This window comes from Bubalus kerabau, chromosome 3 (genome assembly GCF_029407905.1).
Source record: "Bubalus kerabau isolate K-KA32 ecotype Philippines breed swamp buffalo chromosome 3, PCC_UOA_SB_1v2, whole genome shotgun sequence".
Lineage (NCBI taxonomy): Eukaryota > Metazoa > Chordata > Mammalia > Artiodactyla > Bovidae > Bubalus > Bubalus kerabau.
The window spans coordinates 67,411,454-67,434,662 of record NC_073626.1 but is presented as its reverse complement, the minus strand read 5'-3'; the positions used below and the strand labels follow the sequence as shown (position 1 = coordinate 67,434,662).

At 36.5% G+C, this 23,209-nt stretch overlaps 1 protein-coding gene across 3 annotated transcripts in view; it reads left to right on the top strand.

Annotated features, from left to right (window-relative positions):
- Positions 1-1,642: 1,642 nt before the first annotated feature.
- The window catches only part of DNAJC10 (DnaJ heat shock protein family (Hsp40) member C10), a 47,970-nt gene continuing 26,403 nt past the window's right edge, over positions 1,643-23,209 (top strand). The window contains exons 1-11 of one of the 3 annotated variants that reach the window (XM_055572009.1): positions 1,643-2,088; positions 2,768-2,823; positions 3,777-4,126; positions 5,714-5,876; positions 7,384-7,434; positions 13,252-13,334; positions 13,566-13,697; positions 14,248-14,341; positions 15,621-15,698; positions 20,810-20,853; positions 21,497-21,634. In XM_055572009.1, the coding sequence (XP_055427984.1) occupies positions 3,923-4,126; positions 5,714-5,876; positions 7,384-7,434; positions 13,252-13,334; positions 13,566-13,697; positions 14,248-14,341; positions 15,621-15,698; positions 20,810-20,853; positions 21,497-21,634 (987 nt within the window). In that variant the 5' untranslated portion in view covers positions 1,643-2,088; positions 2,768-2,823; positions 3,777-3,922. Of the gene's footprint in view, positions 2,197-2,767; positions 2,824-3,776; positions 4,127-5,713; positions 5,877-7,383; positions 7,435-13,251; positions 13,335-13,565; positions 13,698-14,247; positions 14,342-15,620; positions 15,699-20,809; positions 20,854-21,496; positions 21,635-23,209 lie in introns of all 3 variants that reach the window. The other 2 variants (XM_055572008.1, XM_055572010.1) reach the window with 2 other exon arrangements.

Below are 23,209 nucleotides of genomic sequence, written 5' to 3'. Positions count from 1 at the left end.
TCCTGTTTTCTTCTCTAGTCTAGACACTTTACATGAATTTTATACTCTGTGTCTTTATTTGGACATGATCTAGGAAACGTGAAATAGATATATCCAAATCAGAAACCTTTATCTTTTCCCTAAATAGATCTTCATTCAGTGAGTGGTACTCATCCACCTAAAGCAGAAGTTAACCTTAGATCCTTTTTTTATCTCCCACATCCAACTATTACCATTCTTGCCAAATTTACTTTTCTGTTTTCCATTTCTCCAGTCATGGCCCCTTTGTATTCACTCTCCAGTAGCTACCAGAACGATCTAAAATACAGTTCCTTACTTAAAAGCTTTAAGTAGCTTTTTTATTACCTGAAAGGTAGTCTATGTCTTCATCATAGCATAAAACCCACTGTAATGTAGTCCCTGCTTGATTCTCCAGGTTTCCTTTTTGCTTTTCAATTTACTCTAAAGATTTTGGTGGCTCACAGTGTGGCATAATGATTAACATTACCGTCTCTGGAGCAAGGCTGCTCAGGTATGAACCCCTGCTCTATCAGATATTTACCTTGTTTTCCTCAACTGTGAACTGGATATAATAATAGTCCCTATCATATCAGAGAACTTGGAGGACTGAATTCCATGTGTTCTTAGACCAGTTCACGGCACTCATTAGCTACTATTGCATGAGGCTACTTCTAATATTTCTGCCTTTGCTCTGGCTACTTTCTCTTCTTTCCGGTCAGGTATTAGTTTAGCTATGGATCCTACATGCTCATCATTTTTTAGCAAGCTGACATTTGATTTACTACACATGAAATTATTACCACTCATATTAAGGTTGCTGTCATAAGTAGGCATTCTTTTCATTAGGATGTTTTTTCTTTTGATGGTTGCAAATGCATCTACTTCAACTGTTCTTGTTATATTGTGTGTGCGCTCAGTGTTCTCAGTTCAGTTCAGTTCAGTTCAGTCGCTCAGTCGTGTCCGACTCTTTGCGACCCCATGAATCGCAGCACGCCCGGCCTCCCTGTCCATCACCAACTCCGGGAGTTCACCCAGACTCACGTCCGTCCATCGAGTCAGTGATGCCATCCAGCCATACTTCAACTGTTCTAGTTATATTGTGTGTGCTCTCAGTGTTCTCAGTCATGTCCAATTCTTTGTGACCCCATGGACTGTAGCTCGCCAGGCTCCCCCGTCCATGGTATTCACCACTCAAGAATACTGGAGTGGGCCGCCATTTTTACTCCATGGGATCTTCCCCATCCAGGGATTGAACGTGTGTCTGTTACCTCTTCTGCACTAGCAGGCTGATTTACCACTCCGGGAAGCCTAGTTATAATGCTGTAGATCAAAATGCAGTTTATACACCATATCATTTAGATGTAAATGTGGGAGAGAGGAGTATGCACAACTCCCCAGTTTCCAGCTTGAAGGACCAGGAAGTCGGACAAAACAGTAGAACACTCACGTTTGTCGCCTACACACACACTCATAACTATTTTTATTGCTTCCAAATTTCCTACTGCCTTTTCACTCTAGACTGACACTGCTATCAATGTCACTTCAGTTTAGTTTCCCTTTTCCTTCAAAATTTCCCCTTTCTGGCCCACTCACCCACCAAACAGAAAAGTACTGTAATGGGTCTGCCTTTCCCTTTAAGAACAGGGTCAGCAAGAAACCGCACGCGTAAACCAGCCCTCCGAATAGTTGCCGTAACCACAGCAACGGGAGCAGGAAGGGGCGGGCTACGTCGTCCTGCGTCCGGCCCGCGGCGCGCGCCCGCTGCAATGGTGCGGGTGCGCGGGCTTCGTGGTTACAGCGTGTTCTTCAGCTCCGGGTTGAAGCCGGAGCCGGAGCCGGATTCCGCGCCGAGAGCCACGTCAACCTAAACCTACACCGCCCTCCCCACCCTGTTCGGCCCGCAGGTCCTTAGGCGAATCCTCCCAAGCAGCGGCCTCCACGCCTTTCCCACAATGCACCGCGCCAGTCCCCGCCCCGCCTCGCCTAGGAGACCGCCGCGCGACGAGCAGACCGGAGCCGGCCGCGCTGGTAGCTGCCGGTGTGGCTGGTCCAACCCCATCACAGGCGCGGCGGCCCAGCGGTCAGAGAGTACGTGCTTCCCTCCGGAACGCATAGGTTGTGTTTGGCGGTGTGGGGTCCAACCCCGGGGATTGAGGATGGGGAAGTAGCTGCAGGAGACGACCCCGCAACACCGAGGTGGGCTTGGATCCGGGGCCGGGGCTTTGCTGGAGCTGGTGGCGGCCTGGGCTCTCCGGGAGAGGCGAAATGGCCTGTACGCTGGAATTATGCCCGCCCCCCCCCCGCTCTTCGCTCTTGTGCCTGGATTTTTGTGTTCTCTCTCCCAGTCGTCTTTCCCCCTGCTAGCTACACCATCCTTTCTTCAGCGGTTCCTGCTCAGCGGTTGCCGGCTTTTTGCTCCAGTTTCTCCCTTTAGCCTCAGTTATCCAGGTTTCTGTCTCACTAACCCTGTCTGAGGTCTCACACACCAGCAACCCTTGACTCCCAATGACTCCCATCTTTTCCCACTCGCCGCAACCCATTCTGGAGTGGTGGCAGCAAGGAGTCCGTGTTGAATTTACCTGCAGCTTCCACCTGTCCGCGCACCTCGCGCGTAGCAAGTCAGGCACGCCCACGCCTACTTTGAGCACCACCGCTGGGCAGGGAACAAATAGCGCTTGTCAAGTGGTGTTTGCTAATATGATCTCTTTTATTCTAAATGCTTTCTAGTCTGGATGTTTATTAATCTACATCGCTCTATTTTACAAAGGTTTTTTTGGTGACGTGAGAAGGAAGGATTAGAAATGAATCGAAAACCGTTCACAGGTGAGAAAAAAGTTAAAATAGGCATTTAGGATTAAATGACGAAAAGGAGGAACTGAGAATGCTTAGAAAAGTTAGGTTTTTCGAAACATTATGAGATCTTTGGAACTAAAGTATATACAAATTTGCATGTGATTTGATTTTATTTTTATCCTGCCCAGGTTAGCGTGTCTGAATGACTGATTGCTTCTCTTCTTTTTTTTCTATTTTTATTTATGCCAAATGTAAACTTTGTAGTGAAATTACACATAACTTGCAGTTATTATTCTGATGGCTATATAAAATAGTAACTGCTTAGATAGAAGAAAAGCACCTTCTGAGAAAATTCAGAAGAAAAAACGGGCGACTTTCTACGTTGTCTGTTACAGTAATAGAAATTCACTGCCGTTTTTGCTTCGGTTTTATGAAAAATAACAGACTCTTTGGAAGGATCTGGTGCTTCTTTCTTGTACCCCCAAAGGATATTTCCTACAAGTGAAATTTGATTGAAATGAAAACTGGATAGGCTGATTGAAATGAAAACTGGATAGGCGTAAATGGGTGGAGAAATAACCAAAAAGGAAGCAGATCAAAAGGGCCAGTCTTAAACTGGGTAGAAGAAGGAAGGAAGTAGCTCCTCACCTCCTGTTCACCACCCCCCTCCCCTGTTGTGATGCTGAGAATTGCTGCATTTGTTTGTAAAACGTTCTAGACAGCTGCAGCCACACTAGCTCCCTTTTTTTTTTTTAACCTTTACCTAGTGCTGTCTTGACACGAATGATCGCATAAATCTGGCTACCTAGATAATGGAAGGAAGGAAGCGGGCCCCCAAAGAACAGAGCCTGAGGCACTCACCCTGATTTGCCATTTACTGGAGATTATATTACTGGTCATGTTATTTAGTAAATAGTGCTGTTGATGGGTTGGGGGGTTTTTTGTTTGTTTTTAATGTAATTTACCTGATTTTTTCTCTTTAGATTAAAATTTGGGGAGACAATTTATGATGCCTGTTTCACTTTTGGAGTAATGTGGACAGAAGTTCTCAAATTCGCATATTACATCAACTGGAACCAGTGGCATTATCTTAATGTTTATTTAAATCAGAACTTGTACAAGAAAAACAATGGGAGTCTGGTTAAATAAAGATGACTATGTCAGAGACTTGAAAAGGGTCATGCTGTTTTTTCTAATAATGTATATGGCCATTTTAGTGGGTACAGATCAGGATTTTTACAGTTTACTTGGAGTATCCAAAACTGCAAGCAGTAGAGAAATAAGACAAGCTTTCAAGAAATTGGCATTGAAGCTACATCCTGATAAAAACCCGGTAGGTAAAAATTTCTTTTTAACCATCTGATTAATGTGTTTTAAATTAGTGCTCAGAATTCTTAAGAGCAACCACTACTAGTCAAAAATCATAATTCAAATCTGTACTAAAAACAGAGGAAGCTAAATATTCTAAGTTTAGAGGAGTTAAAGGAATGTCAGTATCAAAATGCAGTTCTCTCGATTTGAAAACTAATTTCCAGCAGTTCTATTACAGATGTTAATCATAAAGCAGAAGTAGTTTTCTTTGTAAAGCAGGTTAAAATCAAGTATTTTAGAACAGTAAGAAAAAGTATTTACTTAGAGCATATAGATGGTATGTCTTGCTAAAAACAGCAGCAATAGCTATTAATAGCATGCTTCCACTTTTTTCTCCTATGTACTTTAAATCTAACACCAGAGTCAGAAAGTATTACAAAGTAAAACTTGGCAGCCAAGTCCAGTTAATGCCAATCATAAATATTTGGTTATGTATTCCATAATGTAATCTTTCAAAACTTTTAATTCTTAAGATATTTTTATAATTTATCTCATTTTGTTTTTTTTCTTAATGAGATTTGATAATCATCAAGAAGAAAGATTTAATTATAATTTTCTAGATAAAGTTTTTATTGTTAACTTCAGTAACTATTTTTAAAATTATTTTTACTTATTTTTGGCCACACCACTCTGCTTGCAGGATCTTCCCTGACCAGGGATTGAACCCAGGCCACCACAATGAAAGGAATCCTAACCGCTAGGCCACCGGGGAAGTCCCTAGATAGAATTTAAGTAGGATTATTTTATTTCCATCACATAAAGCCAAGCAATAGAATTGGTATTGCTCTAAAACTTTTGTTATTTCCTGAGATCAACATTCTGTTGTGTATAGGATTTTCATTTTTTCAAATTTTTCTTTAGATTTTCAAATGTCATTACCTGGAAATTTAAAGTGGAGCTGGTGTAATAATAATAGAAGTAAATACACAATAAATGCAATGTGCATAAGTCATAGCGAAACCGCACCCCATGCCCCACCCCTTCTGTGGAAAAATTATCTTCCTTGGGAAGGGTCCCTGGTGCCAGAATGGTTGGGGCTTGCTGATTTAAATGAAAGCATTCTTCGAAAAGCAGTTCTATGAGAAACACTGACAAATGAAACATATCGGTCCAGTTTTGAGTTATTACTCTGGTATTAGTTCTTATGTCATTATATGATAGATTGGGTTACATACTTTTTTTAGATTTTGCCTCAAACAGGTAACCTAAAATTTTCTTTGTGATTGTTTTAGAGGTCACACATGATATTTACAATATTGTTTCCAAGGATTCATTAGTCTGTTTTTTCTGTTGCATCTTTTAGAGGTCATAATTCTATGACCACCTCTGTCAACCTCTTAAGGCATTAATTCTCATTTCTCGGTTACTTTTCTTAATTTTTAAGATTGTAGTTTTTTAAAAATACTTTTTTTACTTTTTTATTTCAATGTGTGATGCCCATTTCATATTAAACTACTCCTCATCTTGGTATCTACTCTCAAAGAATTCTCAGAATTAAATCAGTTGATTGTGTATCTGAAACAAATATTATATCTAATATTTTTAATAGAATAACCCAAATGCACATAGTGATTTTTTGAAAATAAATAGAGCATATGAAGTACTCAAAGATGAAGATCTGCGGAAAAAATACGACAAATATGGAGAAAAGGGACTTGCAGATAATCAAGGAGGCCAGTATGAAAGCTGGAATTACTACCGTTATGATTTTGGTAAGATAATAGATATTCCTTATGAAGTTATTGTTTATTCAAGTAAATTAGAAATTAATTTTGTTTCACCAGTTAGCTTATTTATGTAATTAATGTGCATCCCCTAGACCCTCTTTTTAATGGAACATGGGAGTGGAATTCAAGAGGAAAGTCAAGTAGTATGTAGATACCTGAGTAAATATGGAGGTGTTTTGGTCATAATATTTTTAAATACTTAGTGATTGTATTTAATTTTTTAAAATATTTGTATTAGAAGTTAACTATTGAAGCCACCTTCTAGTATTTTTAGAGCATAATATTTTCCAGAAAAGATTGAAGTTTCCTTTAATAGTGGTCACGTCAGTAGAAATACCATCCTTCTTGGTGATGAATCCTAATTGGTGATGAATAATGGCTTGAGATGTGACAGGAATGAGAGGGCAAGAGCAGGGAGAGTGAACAAGTAAAAGGGATGGAGGGCGGGGAAAGTAAACACAGGTGTCAAGCGAAGAGGGAGCCTTCTGATACCTGGTGGTCATTTACTGGCCTCAAATGCAGGCTGAGAACTGAAGTATGCTTTTATCTTAGACTCAATAAAATATTTCAGTTTACATCTGGAGTATTTATTTCTCGAGACTGACTTTTTAATATAGTATTTTCAGGTATATTCACTATCGTTTGATAGTTTATAACAAGTGTCAGTAGTCCATATTTCACAGGCTAAGTCTGGCCTGCCACCTGGTTTTGTAAAGTTTTATTGGAATGCAGTTTTGCTCATCTGTGTACATATTATTTTTCAGGGCAGAGTTGCAGAGTTGTGACAAATCATATGTCTCAGAAAATCAAATACTAACCTCTGTATATATCCATCACTTAATATTTATTCATTGATATGTTATATAGTAATGAGAAACTTACATTGGTGTTATTATAATAAATAAATTTTATATTTAAGTTTGCTTCTACCTCTGCAAATACTCTAATTATATAAGACAGTGATACAAAACATTTTTAAATAGTAGCACATTAAAAAGAAAAACATGCAGTCTGTAAGTGAATGAGATCTGAAAGTAATGTACTATTGCCAATTTCCTGGTTTGGATATTGTACTAAAATTACATGGTATGTCACCATTAGGGGAAGCTGGGTAAATGGGAGTCTGAACTATTTTTACAACTTAATAAAAGTCTATAATTATTTTCAAATAAAAGCTTTTTCAAAAAAACATAATAAAAATTTTCTGTGGAGATGAACTTGTGTGACTATTAGGAGCCACACCCCCAGCACAGGCACCTGTGACAGTACATATCAGGAAATGTCTTTTGCTCACTCTTTAATAAATGTATCACCGCTGTTACTATTTATTCTTTGCTTTACTCCTAGAAAAATAGATTCTTAGTGTTGCATATTCTTCAACTTGAGATTTAGAATAATCTTGATTTTTGATGATTAAAAGAAAATGACTTTTAATGTGCTTATTTTTATGATGAAGTTTTAATTTTATCATTTTATTTACTTCTAAAATTAGGTATTTATGATGATGATCCTGAAATCATAACATTGGATAGAAGAGAATTTGGTAAGTTTGTGCATTTATGATTTTCCCAAACTAGTTTAAGACCAGTCTCTTTAACTAAAATTCCCTCAAAGACAAATGTATTTAGAATTTAGAAGTTTTTCTAATTTTAGCAAGGTAAATGGTATATGCTGCTGCTAAGTCGCGTCAGTCGTGTCCGACTCTGTGTGACCCCATAGACGGCAGCCCACCAGGCTCCCCCGTCCCTGGGATTCTCCAGGCAAGAACACTGGAGTGGGTTGCCATTTCCTTCTCCAGTGCATGAAAGTGAAAAGTGAAAGTGAAGTCGCTCAGTCGTGTCAGATTCTTCACGACCCCCATGGACTGTAGCCTACCAGGCTCCTCCATCCATGGGATTTTCCAGGCAAGAGTACTGGAGTGGGTTGCCATTGCCTTCTCCAAAATGGTATATATTGTATTTTAAATAATGTTTTATATTCATCATCGAGATTTTAACATAGTTTCTTTTATTGTAGATTTTAGCATATCATCAACTTTCCTTCTATTGTGTTAATGAATGTTTCTAACATTCCTGTGTATTAGCTACTATTATTCCTCTTATTTGGCAGTTGAAACCATAGAAATGCTAGCAACATCCTCAACATTCTATACTTGTGTTTGTGTATAATTGACGTATTTGAGATAATGAACCAGTATCTATTCTATTTTTCTATATTTTTTCACATTATTAAAAAAAACTTGCAGAAATACTTCTGGTTTTGTGTTTCAGAGTTTTAAATAAGTATGTGGCCAATTTTTGCAAGTAGATTTACTTTGATCTGTGATTTGTATGAAAATGGATATAAAAATATACTTCTGTACTTTGCAGTGTACTTTAGAAAATGTTCAGTATTCTTAATACTTTCAAACTAGTACACTTTTAATAAAATATTCTACTTTAAAACTATATTTTACCTTAAATCATATTTCAGTTTTATTTTGCTTTGTTACAGTTTCATTTAATTAACTAAAATGACTTACTAGGTGCAAAATGTATATATAATTTCTCTTTTTAATAATGTGTTAAAACCAGTGAGTTTTGTACAGTTCCTTCTAAGCAAAAGTTGCATCATATTCGTATTTTCTACAACATAGTGAGTTCAGGTCTACGAGGTAGCTATTCAGTACATTATTTTGTTTAAAGTCTTGTAGTGAATACCTGAATAAGTTCTAAGGAACATTAATTAATATCTTCTCTATAAAAAAAAAGGAAGAAAATTTTATTTGTTTGTATTATTGGTAGACAGAATTGATACTCATATCACAGGCTGGCAGAATCATAACTTACTGGCAGGTAGTTGTATGAACCTATTGCTTTTTATGTCGTTATTGTCTCATCTGCTAGTCTATCAGTAAGTATTTTGTGGTCCTATGGGACAGAAAATTTGGAATTAGAGATAGAGGAACTGAACAAAACCTGCAAGCTGATTAACCCATGAATTTACCCAGAATGAAAGACTTTCCTGATGGCTGTATCGTACATGGGTTCAGACTTTTTCAGATTATTCATTACAGAGAAAAGGTTAAGAACTGCTAGTAGTTCATGTAGAACTCCAAATAGTAGTTAAAAATAGATTACAGTCACAAAATCTTAGAGACAGTTATTCAGAAATAATTAAATGACTTCGACAGGTTCGGTGCAAAGTGGCCAATATTCCGTTTGAACTCTAATACTACCCTGTGTGTGTCTAGACTAAGACAGGGTGATCCCAGAGTTTCAGTTGAAGAAGCCAAGGGAGGAGGAAAAGGATGGGTAGTCCTTATCAGTTTGTGCTTATGTAAATATCACATTAGCCTACTTGGTGTGGGTCTCTTCCTATTACCAGTAGTTTCTATTGGTTTGGGTTACTTAATTTGTCTTTTGTGTAACTAATAATTATGAGGTTATTTTTAAGGTATTTTGTGTTCTTTTGCTCTAGAGAGAAATTATGTTTTCTTTTGACTAGAGTCACTAACAAACTTAGATCAGTTTTTTCCAGGGATTGAAATGATTGGAAAGCTGAGCTTTGGACTTATACAAGACCAGTCTCTTTTCAGTTCACCTTTATATATATAGAACCGTTTCTACGTGTGCCCTGAACTTCATTTTTCTGTCTCTTGTCTCATGAATCTATTGAAAGCTCTGCGTAGTTTCTTGCCTATCAAGAGGTGGCAAACATTAACCCCCTGATTTCTACCTCCTCCTGTTCCTAGGGGTCCCGTAATTCTTCAACTGCATTGGTAACTCTGATGCTTTCAACAGAAGTCTTCTGTATTTTGTCCAATTCTGCAATTGTGGTGGGAGAGTTAATCCAAATTACATCGGTTCAGTTCAGTTGCTCAGTCGTGTCTGACTCTTTGCGACCCCATGGACTGCAGCACACCAGGCCTCCCTGTCCATCACCAACTCCTGGAGTTTATTCAAATTCATGTCCATTGAGTTGGTAATGCCATCCAACCATCTCATCCTCTGTTGTCCCCTTCTCCCGCCTTCCATCTTTCCCAGCCTCAGGGTCTTCAAATGAGTCAGTTCTTCACATCAGGTGGCCAAAGTATTGGAGTTTCAAGCTTCAGTCCTTTCAATGAATATCAGGACTGATTTCCTTTAGAATGGACTGGTTTGATCTCCTTGCAGTCCAAGGGACTCGCAAGAGTCTTCTCCAAGACCACAGTTCAAAAGCATCAATTCTTCAAATTACATAGTTCACTTTTATCAGGAGTAGAATTCAACTATAATACAGAAAAGAAAATGTGATTAATACACTTCACTTTGAAGTTCTTATCCTTCCCATTAAACATGATTTGTATTATCTTTTTATAAGTCACAGAAAAGTATTACATTGTTACTAAAAACAAGTTCTAGATAGTATCTGCAAAAACAGAGAACATCCTGCACTTAACACCAGTCATTTGGAGTAGTTACCCACACAATACATGCATTCTTTTGAAGACAAACTCAAGAAATGAAAGAGGAACTCAAAGCACTTTCAGCTTTTTTTTTAAACATTTTTCTGGGGCTAACAGAAGCTGTTAGCTATAATTGTATAAATGTTAACAAACATTAGCTGTATAGTTTAGAAATTGAAAATCACATTTTGAAATATACTTCTTCTTTTCTGGGTCACTGAGTTGTACAAAAACATCTCATTGAGCTTTGATAATAGAATTTTACAAATATTGTCAACAATAGTGGGAACTGGGCAAATTAGAAGTACTCTATGAAAACAAAGTACCAAGGTGGAAAACAATTTTCTTGTAATGAGAACTCTCAGGATTTCTTTTAACAACTTTTATATATAATATACAGCATTGTTGATTATATTGTACATTACATCCCTAGTAGTTATTTGTCTTATAACTCAAAGTTTGTTTCTTTTGACCACCTTCATCCAGTTACCCCTTTCCCCCACCTCTGCCTCTGCTAACCACAAATCTGATCTCTTTTTCTGTGAGGTTGTTTTTGAAGTGTAATGACCTACAACACTATATTAGCTCTTGTTACACAGCGTAGAGATTTGTCATTTCTATGCATTTCAAAATGATTGCTACAGTAAGTCTAATTACAATATGTCACCATACACAGAAACTGTAGAGTTACTGTGGATACTCTCACACTACATAGCAGTCTGTATATGTGTGTATGATTATTTTAATTTTCTGATCTCATAGGCTCAAACTCATTATAACAACCCTGCATTTTACTCCTCCCACCATCACATTCACAGATTTTAACATCATATTTTACATATTTTTGTATGTTTCTTAATTACTTATTTTGGATATAGATGATTTTTCTATTTTGTCTTTTAACCTTCCTACTAGCTTTATACATAACAGATTTACTACCTTTATTGTATATTTGGCTTTAACAGTGAGATTCTTTCCTTCCATAATTTTCATGTCTGTAGTTGTAGCCTTTTCTTTTTTCACTTAGATAAATCCCCTGTGGCTAACTCATGTTAGTATATGGCAGAGGCCAACACCATATTGTAAAGCAATTATCCTCCAATAAAAGAAAAGTTTAAAAAAATAATAAAATTTTTAAAAAAGAAGTCCCTATTTAAAAAAAAGAACTCCCATATTTCTTGGAAATATGGTTTCATGGTGATGAACTCTTAGCTTTTGCTTCTCTGTAAAACTTTCAATCTGTCCTTCAAATCTTAATGACAGCCTTGCTGGGTATTCTTAGCTGTAGGTTTTCCTTCTCATCACTTTAAAGATGTTCAAAGAACTTAGGAGAAGATTGAATGAACAGAGTGAGAAGTTAGAAGTTTTTGAATAAAGAGTTAGAAAACATAAAGAGCAACTAAACAGCGGTGAAGAATGCAATAACTTAACTACAAAATACACTGGAAGAAGTCAACAAGTAGATTATATGATACAGAGGAAGACAGTGGAAATCACTGAAACTGAACAGGAAAATGAACACAGAATAGAAATGAGGACCGTGTAAGAAACCTCTGGGATGTCATCGTCCATACTAACACTTGCATTATAGAGATCCCAGAAGAATGGGGCTGAGAACATGTACGATTTTACCTCCGTTCCTACCAGTTGGTGGTCCAAGGCAGCATGGCAGTTATTTTGACAACCTAGATAGAGTGGTCTATTCATCAGACTTTCTAAACTTTGCCAAAGAACAGCCAATAAAATCCTAATGTACACACTTTGCCTGTAATTTTTCCCACAGATCCATGTGTCTTGGCATTGAAATGTAGGTGAACATTACTGCACACACTACTAATTAAACTGAATCAGTTATATATATTTCGAATAGTGTGCGTGTTTTGATGTCTTAGTATAATTTATTATGACTTTTGGAATTTTTCTTTTAAAATTGCTGATTTTAGTGCGGAGTTATATAGAAACTCTTTAGCCAAAAGCAAATTGTCTTAAACTTTTTGTCTTGAATGCTAGAGCACATCCTTACAATCATAAAATTTTTAAATGAATGGATTTTGTTTGTATCAGGTCCTTTATAGGTTAGATTATAACGTGTAATGTAATTGTGGAGTAGATATTATGTAGTGTTTGGTCTATTATTTTAGCAAATATGTATTCATGTTTTAAATTGTTAAAAGCCTTGATCTAATACTTCAGATAACGCAGTTTTCCAAGGAAAATGTCTTATTAAGAGCAAAAAGTGAAAGTGAAGGTCGCTGAGTCATGTCTGACTCTTTGCAACCCCATGGACTATACAGTCCGTGGAATTCTCCAGGCCAGAATACTGGAGTGGGTAGCCTTTCACTTTTCCAGGGGATATTCCCAACCCAGGGATGGAACCCAGCTCTCCTGCATTGCAGGCGGATTCTTTATCAGCTGAGTCACAAGGGAAGCCCCTATTAAGAGCAAAGGTTAGATTTAATCTCCGCAGTCCTTACTGTCACGTAGGGCCCTTACCACATTCTTGTGTAATTGGAGTAGCTGTCAGAATTTGACTGTATGCTTAACCGGTGCTGCAGATACAAGAGCCTTAAACCCTTCTCTGTGGTCCTTTCTCCATTTCTGTCATCCACACCTCTCATGTGCGGTTTGACTGTTGCTTCCTTATGTTGCTTCCTTTATTTTTACAGCTTCTTGGTAACATAGATCATGCAGTTCAAGACTGCATCTTATTGAAGTAGAGCTTGGAAAAGGTTTTTTGTTGTTTTTTTGTTTAAAAGTGTTGTTTGACAGTTGAAATAGTATGTTTTCTTCTTTAAAAAATGTATAGAAAATGATAAAGGCAATTTGAGAGATATGACTTATTTTTTTCATTTTGATCTCAAGGAAAATTTTGAACTAAAACATGTACAAACCTTTAGTAAATAATTATAAGTTGTTCGGTTTATGTATTTTTAGATGCCGCTGTTAATTCTGGAGAACTGTGGTTTGTGAACTTTTACTCCCCAGGGTGTTCACACTGCCATGATTTAGCTCCCACAGTAAGTATTTTTTACATCCTAATTATTAAAATTTTACTATTTACAGTGTATCTATTATTTGAGTGTTTTTAAAAATGTTAGGATTTAACAATCAGAAATAGCTATCATATTTTTTCACATGTTTATGGTTTTATTTCATGAATATATTCTCCTTTAAGGAAGTATAGTTTGAAGAATGTTCACGGAAACGTAAATTATTTTATCAGAGAACTACTTTTTTTTCCCTCATAGTGGAGAGACTTTGCAAAAGAAGTAGATGGATTGCTTCGAATTGGAGCAGTTAACTGTGGCGATGATAGAATGCTTTGCCGAATGAAAGGAGTCAACAGTTATCCCAGCCTTTTCATTTTTAGGTCTGGAATGGTAAGATATAAAATTGGCTTTTTTTTTTTATTTGATGGAACATTATAACAAGAGGAATACTAGAGAAAACACAGTATGTGAATTTGTAGACTCTTTTGGTTTTTCTTATTTTAGGTGCTAACTATGCTCTAGTCATAATAAACATTTTTGATTATACTGTAAATACTTTGAGGTGCCATTACTTTAACGAAATGAATTGTTTGCCAATTTCAGGTTCCATCTTAAGAAATATAATGATAACCAATATGCATGTTGTACTTTATAATTTACAAAGTATTTTACAGGTGTTTTCTCTCATTGAATATAAAGTTCTAATTTCCCTTTCTTTCCCCAGTGTTAAGTGATAAATCTGAAACTAAAACAATTATAAATAATATTATTCACATATCTGATACGGAATCTGTGCAATCAAGATTCTTAGCATGTCATTTAGAAAAACACTTTACCATTGAAAGACATATCTTACTTATTCAGAATAATGGAGAATCAAGGTATTTGTTTAAGTCTTAAAAAGTAAAAGATGTTTCTCTTTTTATAAATGAAAATATAGGCTGCAGTGAAATACCATGGTGACAGATCAAAGCAAAGTTTAATGAATTTCGCCATGCAGCATGTTAGAAGCACAGTGACAGAATTATGGACAGGTAATTTTGTCTTCATAATTTGCTTCATTTTCAAGGATACTTTGAATTGGTATTTCAGATTTTTCAGTAGTAATATCAGTGTTCTGATCATATTATCTTTTCCATGCTTCTTAGAAAGGAATTATGTCATTTGTTCTGAACTCTGCTAAATAATAGGCCTTTCATAAATTTAACTTATACAGAAATGAAAACAAGTTTGATGTAGGATATGGATTATGAGATGGGGCTAGGTGAAAAGGCAACTTTGAAAGTGCAACTGAATATTTAGTAAAACAAGTGTTTTATTGATTTCGTACATGTACTATATCAGGTGTGAATTTATGCCTATTCAATTTAATTTTGAAGTTTAAGAACTCTTCTAATCTCAGGCATTTAATTCATCAAGTGGCTTTAGAGGAATTATGTAATTACTCTGTACTACCCATGAAATGATAGTATTCACTTCTAAAGTGAAAGTGAAGTTGCTCAGTTGTGTCCGACTCTTTGCGACCCCATGGACTGCAGCCTACCAGGCTCCTCCGTCCATGGGATTTTCCAGGCAAGAATACTGGAGTGGGTTGCCATTTCCTCTCCAGGGATCTTCCCAACCCAGGGATCGAACCCGGGTCTCCCACATTATAGGCAGACGCTTTACCATCTGAGCCACCAGGGAAGCCCTAAAGGGATGCTCATATCATTCAATGAACCCAGTTATGTCTCCAAAGCTGTTAAGTACTAGGGCTGTAGCCATAAACTGTATTATCTTTGCCTTCTGGGACCCCATTATTAAACCATTAAAATACAGAGTAGTGACTACTATGATAGAGGTAAGCTTAGGGAAGCATGAAGGATATGAAAGAATTCAGGTGGGGAAAGGAGGAAGGGTTAGGAAATTCTTCCTGAATGAAATCAGATCCAATCTGTCTTGAAAATGAAGAGGAATCCTTAAAAGGTCACTGTATTTGGAAGCTGGCAGTATTTCATGAATCTGACAAAAGATGGGTAAGGAGTAGAGTGGTTTGGGGAAGGAATGACCAACTGAATGGGTAGACAAAGCTCAGATCACAAGGGGCCTAACTTGCCAATTTGAGTTTCTTTCTCAATAATGAATTTAGATTTTATATGATTGGGAAAAAAAAGTCAGGGTAGGAATTTGACATGCTCAAGAGGATTTTTAGGAATCCTGAAAACTACTCTAGTAGATTGGAAATGGGTGAGATTAGATGGGAAATCCCATTTAGAAAATGGTTTCCATTGTGGAGTAGTAAGTGATCAGAAATTTTCTTTATTTTCTCTTAAGGAAATTTTGTTAACTCCATACAAACTGCATTTGCTGCTGGTATTGGCTGGCTGATCACTTTTTGTTCCGAAGGAAGCGGTAATATTATTTGTTGTTTTGTTATGATGAAGAGACCATGACATTTGGTTTTTAGGTGACAGTCTCTTTTTCCATGGCTTTATTGAGAGATAATTGACATAGAACATTGTGTGACTTTAAGGTGTACGATTTGTTGGTCTGAAACACTTACATGTTAGAAGATGATGGCCACCATAACACTAGCTAACACCTCTATCTTGTCACATAATTACCACTTCCTTCTTCTCATGAGAACATTTACGATCTGCTCTTTGAACACGTTTCAGGGATTTAATACAGTATTATTAGATATAATCACTATATGCTGTATATTAGGTCCTCAGAAGCTACTAGTCTTATAACTGGAAGTATGTACTCTTAGACTAGGGAAAATCTTAAGTATGCTACTATAATTGATTATTGTCTATTTTCAAAGTACAATTTATACTTTTTAATTTAATGTTACAATTTTTATTTAATGAATATCTTTTTATTACTTGACACATAAGGCTATACAGCTATTAATTGCTTTTTTTAAGTTGAAGTATGTATTTACAATGTTGTGTTGGTTTCAGGTGTACAGCATTCAGTTTGATTTTTTGTGGGATACCTTCCATTATAGGTTATTACAAGATATTGGGTAAAATTCCCTGTAGTTATACAGTAAATCCTTCATATCAATTTTATGTATAGTAGTTTGTATCTGTTCATCCCACATCCCAAATTTGTCCCTTCCCTCGTCTCTCTCCCTTCTGGTGACCGTTAGTTTGTTTTCTGTGTCCAAGTTTGGTTCTGTTTTGTATATAGATTGATTTGTATTATTTTTTAGATTTCACATATAAATATCGTATATTTGTCTGACTTCACAAAGTATAATATTCTCTAGGTCCATTCATGTTTCTGCAGATGGTACCATTTCATTCTTGTTTTTTTTTTTTTTTTTTAAACTTTACATAATTGTATTAGTTTTCATTTCATTCTTTTTATGGCCAAATACTACTCCTTGTATCCATACCACATCTTCTTAAGCTAGTTGTCTGTTGATGGACGCTTGGTTTATTTCCGTGTCTTGGCTATTGTAAATAGTTCTGCTTGAACACACAGGTGCATATATCTTTTCAAATTAAGAGTTTTTGTCATTTCTGGATATACTCGAGTGGAATTGCTGGATTATACAGTAGATCTATTTTTAGTTTTTTTGAGGAACTGCCATACTATTTTCCATTGTGGCTGTACCAATTTATATTCCAACCAACAGTTTGATGGGGTTCCTTTTCTCCACACTTTCCAGCATTTATTTGTAAACTTTTTGATAATAGTCATACTTACTGGTGTCAGATGAACCTCATTGTGGTTTTGATTTGCATTTCTGTAATAAGTAGCCATGTTGAGCATCTTTTCATGTGCTGGCTATCTGTGTATATGTCTTCTTTGGAGAAATGTTTGTTTAGGTCTTATGCCTTTTTTCTTTTTTTTTGGCTGCACGACACAGCATGTGGGATCTTAGTTCCCCAGCCAGGGATCGAACTCGTGACCCCTGCATTGTAAGTGTGGATTCTTAACCACTAGACAGTCAGGGAAGTCCCTGCCAATTCTTTGATTGGGTCGTTTGTTTTTTCGTTATTTCTGTCATGTGAGCTATTTACTATTTTAGTTATTAACCCCTTTCGGTCACATCATTTGCAAATATTTTCTCCTGTTTCTTAAGTTGTCTTTTCATTTTATTGATGACTTCTTTGCTGTGCATACTTAGAAAACCAAGCTTGTAAGTTTGGTTAGGTTCCCAGTTCTTTACTTCTGCTTGTTTATTGTGTTTGCCCTGGGAGACTGATCTAAGAAAATATTGCTACAATTTATGTCTGAGAATGTTTTGCCTGTGTTTTCTTCTAAGAGTTTTATAATGTCATGTCTTATATTTAGGTCTTTAAAGCTTTTTTTTTTTTAATTTAAGTATAGTTGTTTTACAGTGTTGTGTTAACTACTGCCGTAATTAAGTGATTGAGTTATCCATGTGTATGCATCCTTTTTCTCTTTTCCTTTCTATTATGGTTTATCATAGGATACTGAATACAGTGCTCTGTGCTGTACAGTAGCACCTTGCTGTTCATTCATTCTGTATATCCCCAACCTCCTACTCTGTCCCTCTTCCCAAACTCTCTCCTCCTTGGCAACCACCAGTATGCTCTCTATATCCGTAACCCTGTTGCATAGATAGATTCATTTGTGTCATATTTTAGGTTTCACATAAAAGCCATATCGTATGCTGTCTTCCTCTTTCCTTTGACTTCACTTGGTATGATGATCTCTGTTTGCATCCATGTTACTGCACATGGCATTATGTCGTTCTTTTTTATGGCTGAATGGTATTCCATTGTGTATACGTACCACATCTTTATCCATTCATCTGCTAATGGACGTTTCGGTTGATTCCATATCTTGGCTGTTGTGAATATGAACATAGGGCTGCATGCATCTTTTGGAATTGAAGTTTTGTCTGGATATATGCCTAGGGATGGGATTACTGGTCATATGGTAATACTAGTTTTCGTTTTTTGAGGAAGCTCCATAATGTTCTCTATAATGGCAGTGCCACCTGACATTCCACCAGTAATGGCAGAGGTCCCCTTTAATCCACACCCTTTCCAGCATTTGCTGTTTGTAGACTTTTTAATGATGGTCATTCTGACTGGAAGTGGTACCTTACTGCAGTTATCATTTCCATTTCTCTAATAGTTAACAATATTGAGCATCTTTTCATGTGTCTATTGGCCATCGGTATTTCTTCTTTGAAGAAATGTCTATTTTATGTCTTCTGGTCGTTTCTTGATTGGATTGACTTTTTGCTGTTGGGTTTTATGAACTATTTGTACATTTTGGAAATTAAGCCCTGGTTGGCTGCGCTGTTTGCGGATATTTTCTCCCATTCTGTAGGTTGTCTTTTTGTTTGTGGTTTCTTTTGCTATGCAAAAGCTTTTAAGTTTCATTAGGTCCCATTTGTTTACTTTTGGTTTTTTTTCTTATTGTCTCGGGAGACTGACCTAAGAAAACATCGGTATGATTTATGTCAGAGAATGTTTTGCCTGTGATTTCTTCTAGGAGTTTTATGGTGTTACATCTTCTATTTAAGTCTTGAAGCTATTTTGAGTTTATTTCCATATATGGTGACAGGGTGTGTTCCAGCTTCATTGATTTACCTGTGGCTCTCCAGCATTTCCAACACCACTTGCTGAAGAGATCATCTTTTCCCCATTGTATATTCTTGCCTCCTTTGTTGAAAGTTAATTGACTGTAGGTGTGTGAGTTTATTTCTGGGCTCTCTATTCTGTCCCATTGATCCATATATCTGTTTTTGTGCCAATACCACACTCTTGATTACTGTAGCTTTGTAGCATTGTCTGAAGTTTGGTAGGATGATGCCTCCTGCTTTATTTTTCTTTAGGATTGGTCTGAACAGTTCCTTGTCTGATTGCTGTGGCTAGGACCTCCAATACTTGAATAGAAGTGATGAGTTCTATTGTGTTATGTATTTATATTAATAATCCGCATCTTGTTCCCAAATTTAGAGGGAAGGCTTTCAGTTTTTCACTGTTGAGTATTATGTTTTTGCCTGTGGCTTTGTTGTAAATGACCTTTATTTTGTTGTAATACGTTCCCTGTACATACACTTTTATGAAAGTTTTTATCATGAATGGCTGTTAAATTTTGTGAAATGATTTTTCTGCATCTATTGAGATGATCATGTGATCATATGGCTTTTGTCTTTTTTGTTAATATCACATTGATTGCTTTGCATATGTGAAAACATTCTTGTGACCCCGAAATGAATCCAACTTGATCATGGTATATGATGCTTTTTCAGTGTTGTTGGATTCAGTTTGCTAATCTTTTGTTGAGGATTTTTGCGCCTATATTCAGCAAAGATTAGTTCAGTTTAGTTCAGTTACTCAGTCGTGTCCAACATCTTTGCAACCCCATGAACCACAGCACGCCAGGCCTCCCTGTCCATCACCAGCTCCCGGAGTTTACCCAAACTCACGTCCATTGAGTCGGTGATGCCATCCAACCATCTCATCTTCTGTCATCCCCTTCTCCTCCTGCCCTCAATCTTTCCCAGCATCAGGGTCTTTTCAAAAAAGTCAGCTCTTCGCATTGTAGCCAAAGTGTTGGAGTTTCAGCTTCAACATCAGTCCTTCCAAAGAAAACCCAGGACTGATCTCCTTTGGGATGGACTGGTTGGATCTCTTTGCAGTCCAAGGGACTCTCAAGAGTCTTCTCCAACACCACAGTTCAGAAGCATCAGTTCTTTGGCACTCAGCTTTCTTTATAGCCCAACTCTCACATCCATTAATGACTACTGGAAAAACCATAGTTTTGACTAGACAGACCTTTGTTGGCAAAGTAATGTCTCTGCTTTTTAATATACTATCTAGGTTGGTCATAGCTTTTCTTCCAAGGAGCAAGCATCTTTTAATTTTGTGCCTGCAGTCACCATCTGCAGTGATTTTGGAGCACTGTTACAATTGTTTCCCCATCTGTTTGCCATGAAGTGATGAGGCTGGATGCCATGATCTTAGTTTTCTCAATGTTGAGTTTTAAGCCAGCTTTTTCACTCTCCTCTTTCACTTTTATCAAGAAGGCTCTTCAGTTCCTCTTTGCTTTCTGCCATAAGGGTGAAGAGAGAGTGAAGAAGCTATTTAAGATTGTACTGTATTTTAAGAATTTGCCATATATGTTAATCAGATCGGTCCATTACATTTTATTACCCCAAATTATGAGATTCTTTGGCTCAAAGGGGCTGTTGATAGGAGGAGCTATTTTAGAATAAGATCTTAAAGAGGTGCTTAAGAAGGAATGCCTTCTTTTTTCCTTGCCTAGAAATCCTGAGACACTAAGGGGAGAGAAGAGTAGAGGTAGGAAAGGGAGGGGAAGGGAAGGGAGGGAGAAGAGGTCAGGAGGAGGGAGAAGAATGAGACATTGACCTCTGTGTCTACCTAGTTAATAAAAGTCTCAGTATTTACCAGCACAGCCCAGTTAATTGCCTTAGAATCAACATCATGGTTTGCAGCAAATGAAAGTATAGATTTAATACTTAATAGCTGAAATTTCCTCATAAGTTTCTTTTCCCCCCCCAGATTGTTTGACCTCACAGACACGTCTCAGGTTAAGTGGTATGTTGGTAAGCATCAATTATTTTGCAAAACTGTATCACCATGTTAAGCAACACATTTAAAAACTGATTCCAGGTATTTTCTTTGCTGATTTCTTGAACATTTAACTCCCTTGTTTGCAATCTTCCTTGTTTTCTGATCAATATATTCATAGTTATAAGCGTCTTTCTGATTGGCTGTGTTCAGTATATTTTAACATGTAGTGCTTTCATTCACTCCTAAATATTCCATAATTATGAGTTCCTCTTTGACCAGAGAGTTAGTGTTTTTGTCATTTCCAAACCTTAATTTTTTGTTGTTTTGTTATTTTACTTACTTAGCTCTCATTATGGTCAGGGAGTACAGTCTTGTGTTGATACTTTAACACTATTAAAACTGTCCTTGTGGGTTGGGAGTTTGCCAAGATTTTGTTTGTTTGTTTTACAAAGATTGTTAGTGTTCTATGTATGCTTTAAAATGTTTCCTATGTGAGGTGTAATTTTTATATCTATTAGATCAAATTTATTAATCACGTTATTCAAATCTGCATCATTTTTTGTGCTCTTTTTAAAAGTTTAATTTTTATGGTAGTGCAGTTGTATTTTTGCAAACTATAAATCATTTTTAACTTTTTTTTTCAACTTACAATATTATTTTTTCTTTTCATTTTAGGATGGTCTTGTTAATGTGGGATGGGTGGACTGTGCCACCCAGGACAACCTTTGTAAAAGTTTGGATATTACAACAAGTACGACTGCCTATTTTCCTCCTGGAGCCACTTTAAATAACAAAGAGAAAAGCGGTATTTTGGTATGAATCCCTTTAATTTCCTTACATATAAATACATAACACATGTATTCAAATATATCATTTTGTAAACAATGAGCAAAAAAAAAAATGAACCAGTTTATATCATCCGATTATGGAACGCTTAATTTATTTAGAACAAATACTTAATATTTGGGATTCTGTTTAATACTTCAGTTTAAAAAGTTAAACTGTAAGGATTATTTTTAAACTGCACTTTTAACAATCCCAAAGGTAAGGAATACATTCTTGGGTTAAATGAATATTTATTGGTTTCCATTTATTTCTATATTTTCTAATGTTAAAACATAGATTATTGGTAGGTTTAGCTGGAATCGGGTATCTGGTTTTTTTTAAAGCCTCCTGTTTGACTCTAATATTATGACTCTGATATAAACTTAGTTTGATGATTTACTGGTCTGGTTCACCTTCCTAATTTTATGAATGAAGAAGCTGAGGTTCAAGATAGCTGTCAAGGAGCTGAAACAAATACTGGGATATCAGATAGGTCTCTAGATTACCCACCCACAAAAAAAGATTCTAATATAAGACAAACTACCTGTAGTTTTCTGTTTTTATTTTTCTTTTTTTTGATATTGATATAGATTACATGTATTCATTATAGAAATTCATATTTGATATATAAATGTGTAAAGAAAGATTTGAAATTCATTAAAACTAAATCACCCATAGGCAAGCACCATCAAGTCTTGGTACATACCCTTCCAGCTCTCTGCTTATATGTGTATGAAATTATGACTTCATGTAGGCAACTCACCAGTTTTGCCTTTGGCCCAGGCCTCTGCCCTCTACTATAGACGTGGTTATTCTCCAGCCTGTTCAGTGTCTCCCCTGGGATATTAATTAATGTTTCAAACTTAGATGTCTGTAACTATATTTCTGATATTTCCCCATACATCTGTTCTCCCTAGTTTTTTCTCCATCTCAGTTAATGAAAGCTTCATCTTTTATGATTAAGGCCAAATACCTTAGAGTCATTCTTGACCCCTCTTTTTCTCATACCTTATAACCTATACCCTATTCATCAGGAAAATAGTTGGATCTGTTTAAAATCTTTAACAATCCACCTCGTTGTACTTATCACCTTATGTATTTATTCTTTCATTCTTTTTCTCTTGCAGTACATTTTAAGTTTGAATTTTTCACTGACATATCCTAAGGGCCTAGAAGAGTATCTGGCACATAAGTACTACATATAGTGCCAGAATCCTGGAGTGGGTAGCCTTTCCATTCTCCCGGGGATCTTCCCAATCCAGGGATCGAACCCAGGTCTCCCACATTGCAGGCGGATTCTTTACCAGCTGAGCCACAAGGGAAGCCCATTTAGTGCCTGCTTAAGTGCTTTATACTGTGTGTGTGTGTGTGTGTGTGTGTCCCTGAATAGTAGTATATATGATAATTCCTGTGAATGTGTACATCAACAATTCCTAGAAACTAATTCATTGACTAAATGTAACATAATGAGTTTAACCAGTCCTCTCTGGATAGATACTTAAATTTCTACTTTTTCATGATTACAGGCAGTGTTATAATGTACTGTCTTGCTCACCTTTGTGC